Source organism: Rhipicephalus microplus, unplaced genomic scaffold, assembly GCF_043290135.1.
Source record: "Rhipicephalus microplus isolate Deutch F79 unplaced genomic scaffold, USDA_Rmic scaffold_167, whole genome shotgun sequence".
Taxonomy (NCBI): Eukaryota; Metazoa; Arthropoda; class Arachnida; order Ixodida; family Ixodidae; genus Rhipicephalus; species Rhipicephalus microplus.
Genome location: NW_027464738.1, coordinates 88,457 through 101,959, shown reverse-complemented (window position 1 = coordinate 101,959; position 13,503 = coordinate 88,457). Strand labels below are relative to the sequence as shown.

The 13,503-nt window shown below is 44.5% G+C and overlaps 1 protein-coding gene across 2 annotated transcripts; it reads right to left on the bottom strand.

The window, feature by feature from the left end:
* Nucleotides 1-1,728: 1,728 nt before the first annotated feature.
* Nucleotides 1,729-12,974, bottom strand: LOC142791438 (uncharacterized). 2 transcript variants are annotated; one of them, XM_075885496.1, is made up of 4 exons: nucleotides 12,687-12,974; nucleotides 7,727-7,789; nucleotides 5,483-5,571; nucleotides 1,729-2,074 (listed from the first exon to the last, which is right to left on the bottom strand). In XM_075885496.1, exons 2-4 carry the CDS (start codon nucleotides 7,728-7,730, stop codon nucleotides 1,814-1,816), a joined length of 354 nt encoding a protein of 117 aa, XP_075741611.1. In that variant the 5' UTR covers nucleotides 7,731-7,789; nucleotides 12,687-12,974; the 3' UTR covers nucleotides 1,729-1,813. The 2 variants fall into 2 exon arrangements, 1 of the variants encoding a protein (XP_075741611.1); XR_012890223.1 differs by lacking the exons at nucleotides 5,483-5,571; nucleotides 7,727-7,789; nucleotides 12,687-12,974 and adding an exon at nucleotides 2,172-2,729 and having other exon boundaries at nucleotides 1,941-2,074.
* Nucleotides 12,975-13,503: the final 529 nt, after the last annotated feature.

Below are 13,503 nucleotides of genomic sequence, written 5' to 3'. Positions count from 1 at the left end.
ATGGTCCTAGCAAATCCCTTCCGATTTGCTCAAACGGGACTTTTGGTGACTCTATCTGTTTCGAAAGACCTGCTGGCTTTAGGGGTGAACTTTGCGTCTTTGGCATTCTTGACATGATCTTACGTAATTCTGTACTGAATCCACCAACTTTGGCTATTAATATTTCTGGCGGAATCTTGCCAAAGTGCTACTAATGCCCAAGTGACCTGCTCTGCCGATGGGTCATAATGACACGCTTTTAAAATTTCCGCTCGCAGTGATGATGGTATTAGCAGTAGGAACGTTTCACCGGTGTGTTGAAAGTTTCTCTTGTAGAGAACGTTGTTGCGTTCGACTTGCTGCCCCTCTAAGTATTGTATGAGCAGAAGTGATTCCGGGTCTATTCGCTGATCATGAGCCGTCTCCGACACATTCACAGCTCTAAGAAATGCGGAGTCTTGTTCATGCTCAGAAGAAGAGGTCTGGACTGGGGCTCGTGACAAGCAATCCACGTCATTGTGCTTGTGGCCAGACTTGTAGACTACGGTGATGTCATAATCTTGTAGAAGCAGGCTCCATTTAGCAAGTCTTCTGGAAGGCTCCTTGAGGTTCGCAAGCCAGTACAATGAATGGTGGACACTGATGGCTCGGAAAGGCCTACCGTATAAATATGGACGGAACTCACTGATGTCCCATACAACTGCGAGATATTCCTTTTCTGTAGCTGAATAACTATACTCAGCTTTCGACAGATTGCGGCTTGCACAAGCAATAACTTTTTCTTCCCCGTTCTGCCACTGAACAAGAATAGCACCGAGGCCAACGTTGCTGGCGTCCGTATGAATGTCTGTTTTGGAATCTTCATCCAAATGAGCAAGTATGGGAGGTGACTGCAAACGCCGTCGTAACTAAGAGAACCCAGGCAGCACGCCACCGTTGGACCAATCTTGGACCAACATCGGCTAACATCGGCACCGACGTCGGGCCGACGTCGGAAGTGCAACTTCTTCCAATGTCGGGCCGACGTTCAAGCCAATGATGGGCCGACGTTTTGCCGATGTTTTAGCCAGTATGCAACCAACATTGGGCCGACGAAGGCCCATCGTATTGCCGACAAAGCTGCCAATGTTCGGCCAACATTGGGCCATATTTCAGCCAATCACATGCCATTTTTACGCCGATGTTTGCTGCACGACGAATATTGGCTACGGATGTACGCCCGACATTGGACCAATCCAGGGCCACATTGCAGCCAATCAAATGCCGTTATTACACCGATGTTTCCTGCACGACGAATATTGGCTACTGATTGGCTTGCCATTATGTAACCATTATTAGTAGGGAATTTTTCAAACCAGAAGATTTAAACAATATGCCTCGATGACCCGCTCTTGTAGCTTTGCAGCCCTGTATACTTGGGGCAACAGAAAATTGAATGCTGAGAACTGAAAGCAGTTACCCGATCTATTTCATCTTTAATACCTCATTCCCTTTGCTAACACTAGAAGTGTAGTTTATTTTTTTACCAATTTATCTTTTGCAATAGCGAGTGCGTTATTTGGTACTGGTATTTGGTACAGCAAATCGAAAAAAGTCGTTAGGAAGTAAATGTTGAAAGCGTATGTCCCCCACATGGTAATCGAGGATATTCATAGTTTAGAGCATTTTTTTGTAACTAAAACATGGTGATGGTGCTTCCGAATCAGCATAAGCTAGCCGAACAGTGCACCACCGACAGTCTGCAGACCATTTATTCTTTGTTTTTTTATTTATTTGGTACAACAAAAAATGTATACATTGAAAAATATATATACACAACTAAAAAAGGCCCGCTCTACTGCAGGTCAGGTTGCGTTGGGGGCACAGTGACAGTGGTGCTGTCAAGGCCCTGTCCTGTGGCTGGGCAGGAAGCCAGCTGCCGCGAGCAGCCGATAATCTGCACTCTGAGAGTGGGGATCATCGGGCTGCTCCACAACAAATGCTTCTCTGAAGCGCCGCTTCCTGCCCCCACAGCGATCACCAGACCCTGGCAGCCACCTCTTAATAAAGTTGAGGGCCTCCGCCTGGTCGCACCCTGCTTTTTGGCGGATGACATCTGCATACAAGAACAAAAATACCATAGCACACATGAAGCACTGCAGTACAGAAAATACACAAGGGTACACACACATAAAACAATGAACAAGTCTAACCTGTCACTAATCTACAGAGCCTCAGGTTCACAAAGGCCCTTTTCCCTTTTCTGCCATGAAGGCTGTACAGCACTTGCACGTCATGTGCCAATACAGCCTTCATGGCATTCACACCAATTTCTCGGAGGTCAAGTCCCCCAATCTGCAGGAGTTGCTTGCGCTGTAAAAAAATGCAAGAAGCATAGATGGGGTAAACGCAACAGCACATCGAAATGTTTTCATGATAAAAATCTGCAAGAAGAGGACACTGAAAACAACAACTTGAATTTTTGGGCATCACAACATTTCATTGTTTTTTTTCGCTAACTTCAACTCAATTGACCTAAAATGGTTTCCACATCAGCCCTCTCACACTCAGTGTGAGAACCTTTCAGAGTCCTTCTCTGAATGCAGTTTCGCTGTTATGAAATCAAATACAACACTGTTATAACCCTTCATAAATATTGATTCTAGCTATGAAATAGTATAATTACTTTGTACAGTGCTCGAATTCCAATACACGTTTCTTCGAGGTTACAATGTCTTTGCCTGAATGTTGACCAGGAGTAGCTTCTACAGGTGAAAAATGATAAAATATGTGGAATTCAAAAAGAAGCTAGGACATGTTTTTAATCAATGCATTGTAAGCAGAGCACAACAAGATAAATACACATGATCAAGGCATACTAAGAGGCAACCTTAGAGCGACCAAATCTTGGTCATAGATGAAACTGATAGAAAAATAAAGGTCGCACTAGATGGTCGCACCATTTGCTGTTTATATTTTTCTGTGATAGCCAACAAAGAGGCATGTCGCTATAGAAATCTCATCACAATAAACAAAGGTGCATTTTTCTTCACACTGCGAAATTGGGTGCATGTTAGATTTTTAAAAAAGTAAGAAATCGGCTAACACAAGGCAGGGTGAACTGTAGCTCAAAGTAGAGAGAGCCGCAGCGGACACGAAATAGGGTGATAAATGAACAAAATTGCTGAATGTCTGTTTTAAGCAGGCTATTGCTAGTCACTGCCCATCAAACACACGATGCCGCCTACATCGTCTGCTAGCTTAGGACAGTTCACTCGGACTTCACAGACTATAGTAAATATAGTCGAATCTCATTAATTCCAACACACTTAATTCGAACTGACGCTGTGGTCCTATCAAAGCTATACCGCGCTCCGAAAATGCTCTCAGCACCCCGCCCAATCCTGCGGTGGCACTTCCGAAACCTCATCGCTGTGCTTGAAGAAGAAAATGAAGAAAAGGAAAGAAAAGACTGCGGTGGAATGTTTGCCAAATGCCAATCTGCGACATTCCTGTGCCCCGCTTCGGCTTTTTCCGTCCCTGCCACGTAGAGACCCTTCTCTTCTTAACACTGCGCATGAAGAGAAAGAGGGGAAAAAAAGCTGTCGCAGAGAGTTGGCTCTCTCATGCCGATCTGCAACGCGCCAGTGTCACGCTTCCCTGTTTTTCGTTCCTGCTATGTAGAGACTCTTATCCTTTCAACACCGCGCATGAAGAGAGAAAAAAAAAAAAGCTGCCGCGGAGTGTTTCTCTCTCGAATGCCGATCTGCTTTTCTCCAGGTGGAGACGCTCCTCCATTCTCATCATGTGCTGGCCACGCTCCGGCTGCAGCGCAGATGGTAACAGTGGAAACACAGTTGTCTTCGAAGAGTGTCAGCACTGGACATTGCCGCGCGTAACTTCTTTTGCCAGGAGAATACTGAAGCCGAAGTACAAATGCTTTGCAAACTGCACGCAAATCTTGTTGACTCGTTGCAAGGCCAACGTGTACAGACATGTATTGACAACTTTAATTAACGACGGATGTCCTGTAATTTGTGAATAAAACTTCTCCATGCACATGCATCACTGCATGGTGAGCCCTCCGCTCGTTTACCGTATTTACTCTATTCTACCGCGCCCTCAATTGTAACGCGCGCCCGGTTTCCACGACAAAAAAAAAAAAAAAACTAAGACATCGGTTGCAACGCGCACCCTTTTTTCTCGTTGGCCCGCTTGATCACACCACTCGCGAAAACGACTCTTTTTGAGAGCGTCTTCCGTTTAAATATGAAGTACGGGGGAAGCTTATGCCTATCTGACGTGCAACAGAGCATTGCTGTCACTCTAGTTTTACCGTGGCCCGATGTCAGTACACAAACTTGCTTCGCCCCCTTCTCCTAGACAATTGTGGTGCCAAGCATGTCGAAGTAAAGGGGCGTGTGATCGGCATTCCCGATTTGCCCAAGCAGGTAGCCGTTGTTGTGCCGCAAGTTTAGGAGGAACCTCTGAAGACTCTGAAGCTTTTCTTCGTACTCCTCCGGCAACTTCCGGCATATGCCCGTTCGCATTCGGAGGGAAAAGCCTTTTCTCTTCATTAAGTTCGTTATCCAGCACCTGCTCGCTTTAAAATGGCTCTGCATTAGCCCTTTTTCAAAGGCTAACTGCATAGCCTGCACTTGGAGCAGTTCTGTCGTCACGGGCCACTGTGCCGCTCACTGCTTAATCACATACTCGCCGAGCAGCTCTTCAATTTGTGGAAACCGACCCTGCTGTGGTCCACTGAAGCCTTTGCGTGAATCCTTGCTGTCGACAATATTCTGCTTTTGTTTCCGCCAGTCCTGCACGCACGTTTCGGGAACTCCGAATTACCGCGATGCGGCCCGATTTTTGTCCGTTCCGGCACACGCGACGACTTTTCTTTTAGAAGCAGCATTGTGGTGCACTCGTCGAGTTTTTGGAGTCGGCCCTACCATGCCGTCGATGCTAATGTACTACAAGATGACGAACTCCTCAGCACACGTATGAAGTGCCGCGCATGGGAAACACATAGGCAGAAATGACCGACGCGCCATGCCGACGCACGTAGGAGGCGGCCATTTTGTAAGTGGCGATGGCAATAGAATGACCATATTCATTTTTTTTTCGTACTCGATTCTAGCGCACATGCGGTTTATGAACTCTCTTAACCGGAAAAAAGGTGCTTGTTAGATTAAGGTAATTACGGTAACTTTCATTATTTTGAACTTCTTTTAATTTGAACAAATTTTCTGGCCTCTGGAGTACGAATTATTCATATTCGACTGTAGTACAGTGGCTCATGAGATAACCTGACTAGTTTGTTTCCCGAAACACCTAAAGCAGTACTAAATTTCTGCATGTTACATAGGCATATTAAAAATCAAGAAATATACACCAAAGCTGCAGCCACAGCTTTACTCTGCACAGCTGCCTCTGCTGCCTCCACTTCTCCAATTGTACCAGCAGGCAGCCGGGGACGGTCAGAGGGGCGCTGTGCGTGCTGAGGCACGGACAAGAGCCGTACCTTGTGCTTCAGCTGTCGCACCTCCTGCAGAACCTCTCTTTGTTGCTGCCGGATGCCAAGTTGGATCCGCAGGATCCGTAGCAATAGAGCTGAAACATACAAGAGTACATACCATATTTACTCGCACAATTTGCATCCTCACATAATTTGCTCACCAGTATGATTAGCCAGCCTGCTTTACTACAAGAAACTTTTTGCTCGCATACTTTGCCCTCCCCAACCAGCCCGAGCCACCTTGCCAGCACACACACAGACACATTTGACTTCATGATGCTCTGGTCAGGCACATCTCTTGTCGAGCAGGTGAGTGCAGTCTTACACAAAATGAACTGAGTGCAAGGTCCCTTCTTCCATGAACTTTTATGCTTTCCCTAGAATATCGAACTTGAAAACTGAAACCTGTTTATGTGTAGTCCGAAATGCCTAAAGGTTTGCCTCCTATCTTCCCACCTCTTCCACGGCAAGAATGTATTCCAGAGACACAGCACAGATGTTGAACGCGTGCAAGGACCTGTCACTAGATGAGGCAGGTTTTCGCACTCATTTTTTTTTTCGGTTTCGCCATCTGGCCATTGCGTTTTTACCATTCCTTGTGATAGGCTACAATAATTATATACGAGGCAGATTGCTGTTATAAAGCTTACCGAAGAAAACTGAAACCGTGCTACCGCTAAGCACATCAGCGTGGAGTTCTTCGACATGCAATATTCAGTATGGGAGCCAGCAGAAGAGTGCGTTGAATAAGACTTAGCATAGAAGCTTGGGTTTGTTGGTTAGATATCGGAGGGAACACAACGCAATAGAAGACTGGGACAAGGAATGGACACACACACACATGAAGGGCGACACACACAGCACTGTGTTGGCATCGCGCTTCCTTGTCTGCGTCTTACTTTACGTTGGGTTCCCGACAATTATTGGAGAGTACTTATGTTCTCTGGTATAACCCTGTCGTGGGAACTGGTTTTTGTGAGCACTGTTCGGAAGAACTTCAAGAAAATGGGGGCATTTGAACAGGCTTAGCAAACAAATGACAATCCGCTTTGAGACAGCTGTGACAGCGCCTGCAACATATATTCCCAGTTGAGCTTTTAGGCCAGTGATTCCAACTAGCTTCGCACATGACCGGATTGACAAAAAAAGTACACATAATACGCGAGTATATACCGCATTTGACTCTGTAGCTTTGATGAACCAGGCAGATACACAAATTTATCCAAAACTCCATTGATTCTGTTGCAAAATTATTCAACAAACAAATTGCGATGTTATCCATGTGTTATCCATGTTGTCCATACGATTGTGGCACTTTACCATTGCAGCTTTCCAGGAGGCACACATAGTACAGCGTTAGTTCACCACTCGCAGTTAATTGTATGCAGTAGGTTGCTCACAGCAACTGACTGCATGCAATGGTGAACATCTTGCATGCTTGCACCGCTGTTTCAGCATGCTGGCTGCTTCCCATACGGCTATCAATTGATGTTCACAAAATTGGGAAGATGAAGAAAGACTACACAGTGCCCTCTGGCCACCCTATACTCCAAACCTACAGCCAACAAACAAACAAAAGAAACAGAAGTATGCAAATGAATATTATTCCTAATGCAGCTGGAATGAAGTGTAGTTTTCACCAATTCTGTGTGTTAAGTCAATATGGAGTGAGTTAACTCCATAAAGTAGCTTTTCTCATAACAGTGTTCACTCTATTGTAACACAAGCAGTGACTTCATAGCATCTAGAAGGAAAATAGAATCTTCAGTATTTGATAGAAATGTGAGGCTCTACCTTAAAACAACAATAATCTGGAAAAAGAACTCATTACATTCGAAAAAAAAAGAGGTAGCACAGTTGATCCCCTTTACAAGAGACACTGATGTAACAGACAAACGGGGATAAGAGGCACCAGTGTGCAGGCTGACATTTGGCCCATCATGCATCAGGCACTCCGTAGATGCGCCTGTCCAGACGGGAGCCCTGCAGTCAAGCATGCTGAGCAAGACTGTTGACCACTGTACAATGACACATTGCCACAAAATTTCAAAACTTCATTTCACAGACTTCTGCAAAAGCTTCTTACACTATTGCATAATTTTTGCACAAGCTTCGCTCATTCTTGCGTGATTTTCGTCAGAACATATGTGTTGGAAGTTGTATGTCCCCAAAAACTTGCACAATACAAATAGCATACATTAAAGTCTATCACTTAATACGTGCATAGTGTAACAATGAAAGGAAACTCACGCATGGTTTGCTCCGAGCCTTCCCCGTGCGGTGCCTCCTTGAGCTTTGGAGAGCACTGTACAGCTAGAGCAAAGTAGCAGCAATCCAGTGTTAATGGCAGGTTAACAAGACAACAAAACTAACCCCCATATTCATAAACGCTCCCCGACTCGGCTTTCACCCTTCACTTGACAGAGTTGAGCACTGTGCCGCTGCTCGTTTGAAAGCGACGCTGCGCTACTCGAGAATCGCAATTTTTTCTGCTTAGAGACGGCGCTCCCATCAGCCATCTCAAGTGAAGGTGAAGCGTTGAGTGGAGGGACGTTCTAGAATACGGGGGTAAGATTGCTTGCAAAAACACTACAATAGACACACTTAATTTTTACACTTCATCTATATTGTACAGCTACACACATTCTGCATCCTTATAATGCAACATATACATACAGGCTTATAAAGTAAACACTGTAGGCTGCTCAAATAACACCTACACAAAAAAATTACCCAAAAGTGGCCATGGGCAAAGTACTTTTATTTTAAACTCACAAAACTTTTGCGGTGATGGAGAATAAATAAGACAGGTTACGCTTGGAGGCACATGAGACCTTCGCAGCTTTCATAAAGTACAAAAAACAATATGGTATGTGTGTGTATGTACGCATGAAGCTTCAGCCTTTACATACGGTTTCTTGAAAGAATCGACTATGAATTTTATGGCACCTGTGTCCTTCAGCGCAATTGAAAGCCTGCTGATCAGTGTGTGCAATCGTGGAATAGTTACATGGAAAATGGCGTGAAACACCTAAAATCAAATTTTTCTAGCTAGGAAATATGCAGCTGTGTATACACAACACATGCTGCAAACAGTGGGAGGTGACCACAAGAGTGATTTGAGTGTAAGCGGCAGTATTCCGCATTCATGCACCCCGCCATTTTCAACTGTTGCCCGAAAGCAGCACCACTTCAGCGTGCTACTTTTTTTTTACATCATAAACAGCACGGAATACAGCAAGGATGAAAACAACATATGCAATTAAATTTTGAGCACTATTTATGGTGCGCATGATTGATTGATTGTTGATATGTGGGGTTTAACGCCCCAAAACCACTATATGATTATGATAGACGCCGTAGTGGAGGGCTCCGGAAATTTAGACCACCTGGGGTTCTTTAACGTGCACCTAAATCTGAGCACACGGGCCTACAACATTCCCGCCTCCATCGGAAATGCAGCCGCCGCAGCCGGGATTCGAACCCGCGCCCTGCGGGTCAGCAGCCGAGTACCTTAGCCACTAGACCACCGCGGCGAGGATGGTGCGCATGAAAAAAAAAAAAAAGCCTTTCTACAACGACGAATTCATAATTTGCCTTCACGGACCTTCTGTTAGGCTGCACCACATACAGATTTTTTGTGGCTTTCAAAAGAGATTTGAAAAAAAAAAAATAGTAACCGTGTTTACTCTCGTCATGAGCGCACTCACTAAGTCACCCTCATTTCAGTCGCCAAAATTTTGAATTTTTTTCTTCCACATATTAAACACGCACCTTACGTTCATCCGCTGAAGTCCCACGGGCTCCCCCCCCCCCCCCTTGCCGCCTTCGCTCGCTGCCACGTGCCATTTTATTTTTGTTTCTATTTGTTCACGGAACGTCCCCTGTCTTTTTTAATTATCTCTTGTAACATATGTGGCATTATCTTGTTCCCGAGGTGCCACAGGTGCTCTGCTATGTAGATGCACCATTAAACTAGTATTTTCGATCAACTGTGCATTTCTGATGTTTACCTTGCAAGTACGTAAAACTGGCATGCTTCTTGATCTACGATACACATGTGGCTTGTCTCACTTTGAAGGAAAAGTTAGCATACAATGGTGTAAATGCTTATAATTTGAAATATTGAGGCAGCAGCACACCGGAGATGATCATATGGTAAAGAAACAAGTGCTGCCTTATTACTGGCAAGTTGTCACTTATATGTACAAATAAATTTTGCGAGCTAAAAAAAGTACAAAAGCACAGCGAGGCTATGATGTGGTTCAACCTGTGGATTCGCTTCATTTATCACGCCATATGATGAAGCTTCCTTTGGTAAAACTGCTCAGATAAGAAAAAAAGTTTGCTGTCCAATACAGCAACTATACAAAGTGTGCACGTGCATCTCGCAGCGCCTTTTCGTCACTTCCGAAATGCGCCACCAACATGCCCGGGCACCAACCGAATCTATTGCCTACAACTGCCATGTTGTCTCCTAGTGCTTGCACCCGTTTAGTTTTGCCTCACGATGCAAGTTTGAGAAATTATGAGCTGCTAGTGAGGCAAGTTGATTTAGTAGTCCACGCAGAGGGAGCAGAGCTTAGGGTGTTTCTTCGCTGAAAGTTATAACCTGAAATTGAGAACGCACATTCCGATTTTCCTAAAAGTACCAGCGTATTTGGCTGGTGCAGATTAACAAAAGCTACTTGAAGAAACTTTGCAATATTTGCATCTTCAGGTGCAACTTCATTACGGGTAAGTGCCATAGCCAAGTATTTACCTGCAAACAGATATAGCTTACCAAGATACTGTACATACAAACTTGTCCGCAGTTAAAATCATGATGGCAAGGAAGGCGGTTAAAATCGTGATGGCGATCACGGAGATTTGGTATTGCATTGAAACAAACTATAAAGAATGGGAAACAATATTAGTTCACTTTGAAGTATAGCCGATCGGTTCAAGTTGGGCGTCATGATTTTTTTTAATTAGTCAATTGATTCTATACACGGTCTCTATCATGTTCAGTGACTCCACTGTACATTAGCGTACAACAAAAGCAAAATACAAAGTGAAAAGTGTGTTAAAGCATATGCGAAAAATAAAGTGATGACTGGCATTACCGCGGCACACACCACGCAATGTCGCTATCTGCCTTGTATAATATTTTCCTCGACTATTTCCACAAATTGCAATCAAAGAGGCTCAAGCTCAACATCAGCACTGTTTAAAACACTTGGGGGGGGGGGGAGGCATTGCTACTTTGGTGGCGTAGGCCGTGACAATATATTCATAATATTATATCTCTTGTAAACTTGCCTAGCTCTGCACGACTAGTTTTCGAAGGGAGCAGCTGCGCTTCGCACATCCACTCTTAAAATTGCGGCTCGAGAGATTTTGAGCTTTCACTTGTTTTTGGGCAAGGCAATTTGTAGTGAAAGCAAGATAATAGGCCCTCGTAGGTTGTGGCGGGCAGTCGGTGTACGCCGTGGCTGGTATATGTGTCGCACATCTTGATTATCTGGTCTTGTATCGAGTGAACGAGCGAGGCCTTCCTAATCCAATGAGCTCGTTAAAGTAAGACAACAAAAAACCACAATGCTTCCACATTGTTCACAGCAACAGATGACGAGCCCCCAACAAACCGCACTGCAGCACGTGAACTGCCGTAAGTACCCAGGGAGTTACACGGGCATGGCAGGAGAGGGCGACAACGGCAGAAGTGACATCACAAGAACACTATGTATAAAGGGGACATTTAAAGACTTTTTTCCCATTTTTAAACTTCGTGCACTGTTCTGTCACAATTTATAGCTCAGAATAGTTGTATTTTGAAAAGGGCACTAATTCATAAGCCCAATGGTTCAAGGATGGGTGCATTTAGGGGGCCCATTCTACGTTTTACTTATGCCCTTCAAGAACTTGCTTACAGGGCCAAAGTACTGTTTCAGAAAAAACACGCTAGTGCGTGGCCAGCAGTCCGTCAAGCATTAGTGCTGGTGAGATTTGGAAATGCAGCGCATGAGCATCCTCATCTGCTACTTCTCTGCTCATGCTCTCGGGGCTTACTTGCGAGGCACGGTCCTTCGAACTTTTCATTTTCACACTGTAAATGAACTGATACCAACTCTGCCTTCCATTATTTAATAAACCAATATTTCATGGTCACGAGGACGAGCTTAAAATGTTTGCTACATCAGACCTGAACAGCATTTTGAGTCATCGAAACTTGCTAGTTGCAGCGAGCATTATGCGAAAAATATGATGTGCTTTACGGTGACAACTTGCAAAACACTGCAGCAACGATTAAAATCATGCATTTTTTGTGCTCACAGGAAATCCCTGAAGCAGGAGGCACTGGGCTAGATAAATTGTGCAGCTAAAATACGGATGCGCTTTCCAATGCTGTCATGCGTACAGGCGGAGAAATGGCAGACAAAACTGGGCGCACCCCGATTCTATGCGCATGCGTCCCATTCACAAGCCTCGCTGCCAGTTAGCACTACATGGCTCACTGTCCATGAGCTCGCTTGTTTCCTGTAACAGTGGACCATACGGTACACCTATTTAAAAACGAGGATAGAATGTATATAATGCAGCATCTGATGAAGCCATGACGATGTGTTGCTGATGAAATCTGGAACTCTAGTTAGTACCCTTATTGTTAACCAGCCGACCGACTAGCAAAAAGATTTGCGACTGAAATGATGGCATCTACACCTGCCCTTAAAGGGACACTGAACAAAGTTTTTGCCGCCGAGATTTTCAGCTAAAGCAAAAGATTGGGCCATGAAATTCATAGACAATAATAATTTCAAGCAGAAACTACGAAAACATACTGAATTTAATGAGCCTTTTACAAAATGCCGCGTCTAGCTCTTAGACACGGCGTTTTCTAAAAGGTCGCGACATTTATTTTTCAAGTTTTTTTTTGTTATTCAAGACAAATCTACGGTGCATTGTTCACAGAAAAGAAAATTGCCTCGGTATGATTTCTTTGCGAGCAGCTAGCTAATTTTAAGGCAGGCGCGTTGATTCGTGAACTGAAGGATGCGAGTGATCGATCTTGTAAGTCACGCAAATGGAGCAGAAAATGTGCATTATCATTTATTTCACCTAAATATCACACGTATGTGACTTATTGCCGGTGACACGTGATCAGGATGGAGTCGACAAGTTGCAAATCTGAACAAGAATTCACTCGAATGAAAAACCAACCTATACTCACGTGCACGGTGAAGTCGAACACGTCGTCCGTCAATGTTGTCGCTGATGCCCGAAAAAAAAGAGAAGAGGACAAGCGACGGGGTCGTCTCTTTCTATAAAGTCGGCGGAACTGCCAGAACGGCCAACACAAAAGGCATCGGGTTGACATTCCTCCATCTGGGCATCAGTCGCTCCACCCGGGCATGCAGCTGCTACTGGTTCTACTACTGTCCTCTTCCCCGTGCCTCTTCCCGACATTGCAGTGTTGCTGCCATACTCGCGAACCTTTTTAAATTAAAGCACGCAATCATGTATTAGAGTGCGCCATACTAAACTTAAAAACAGTGCGCCGGTACATTAGATCACGAAGCGCGGTCCACGCCATCACAAGAGCAATTAGAGAGAGGAAACAAAGAAAACAAAAATGTATAAAATATTTTGTCTCAATACGATCCGCAATCCAGTTTCCTGCAGCGGCTTTTGGCTCTGTATGAACGGCCAAGCCAGTGCCAAGCCAAGCTTGCTTCCCTGATCAGCTGTTTGTTTCCATCGAGAATTCAACAGTGAACTGGAAATTTGTTTAGATGATATTGCTAAAGGGCTTGAAATTGAATATTTCTCTACGTACTACTGCTGTACTTTTCCTCTCTGTTTCCTGATCACAGTGATGAGATTGAGGAGGTTACAATTTAGAAAACAGCAAGTGCAGCTCAAGCATTGCTAGTATCGCTGTTTCGGTAATAAAATGTTACAAAGATTTTGCCCCGCGACCTGCTTGCCGTGTTCGAGCTCCCAGTAGAAATTTACGGTGCCGCGTTTGAAAGAGTTGAATAAAATTG

Coding starts and splice junctions, on each gene's coding strand:
- LOC142791438 (XM_075885496.1), bottom strand. Junction 2,075..5,482: donor TGCGACAGCTGAAGCACAAG/GTACGGCTCTTG, acceptor TCTTGTATGCAG/ATGTCATCCGCCAAAAAGCA.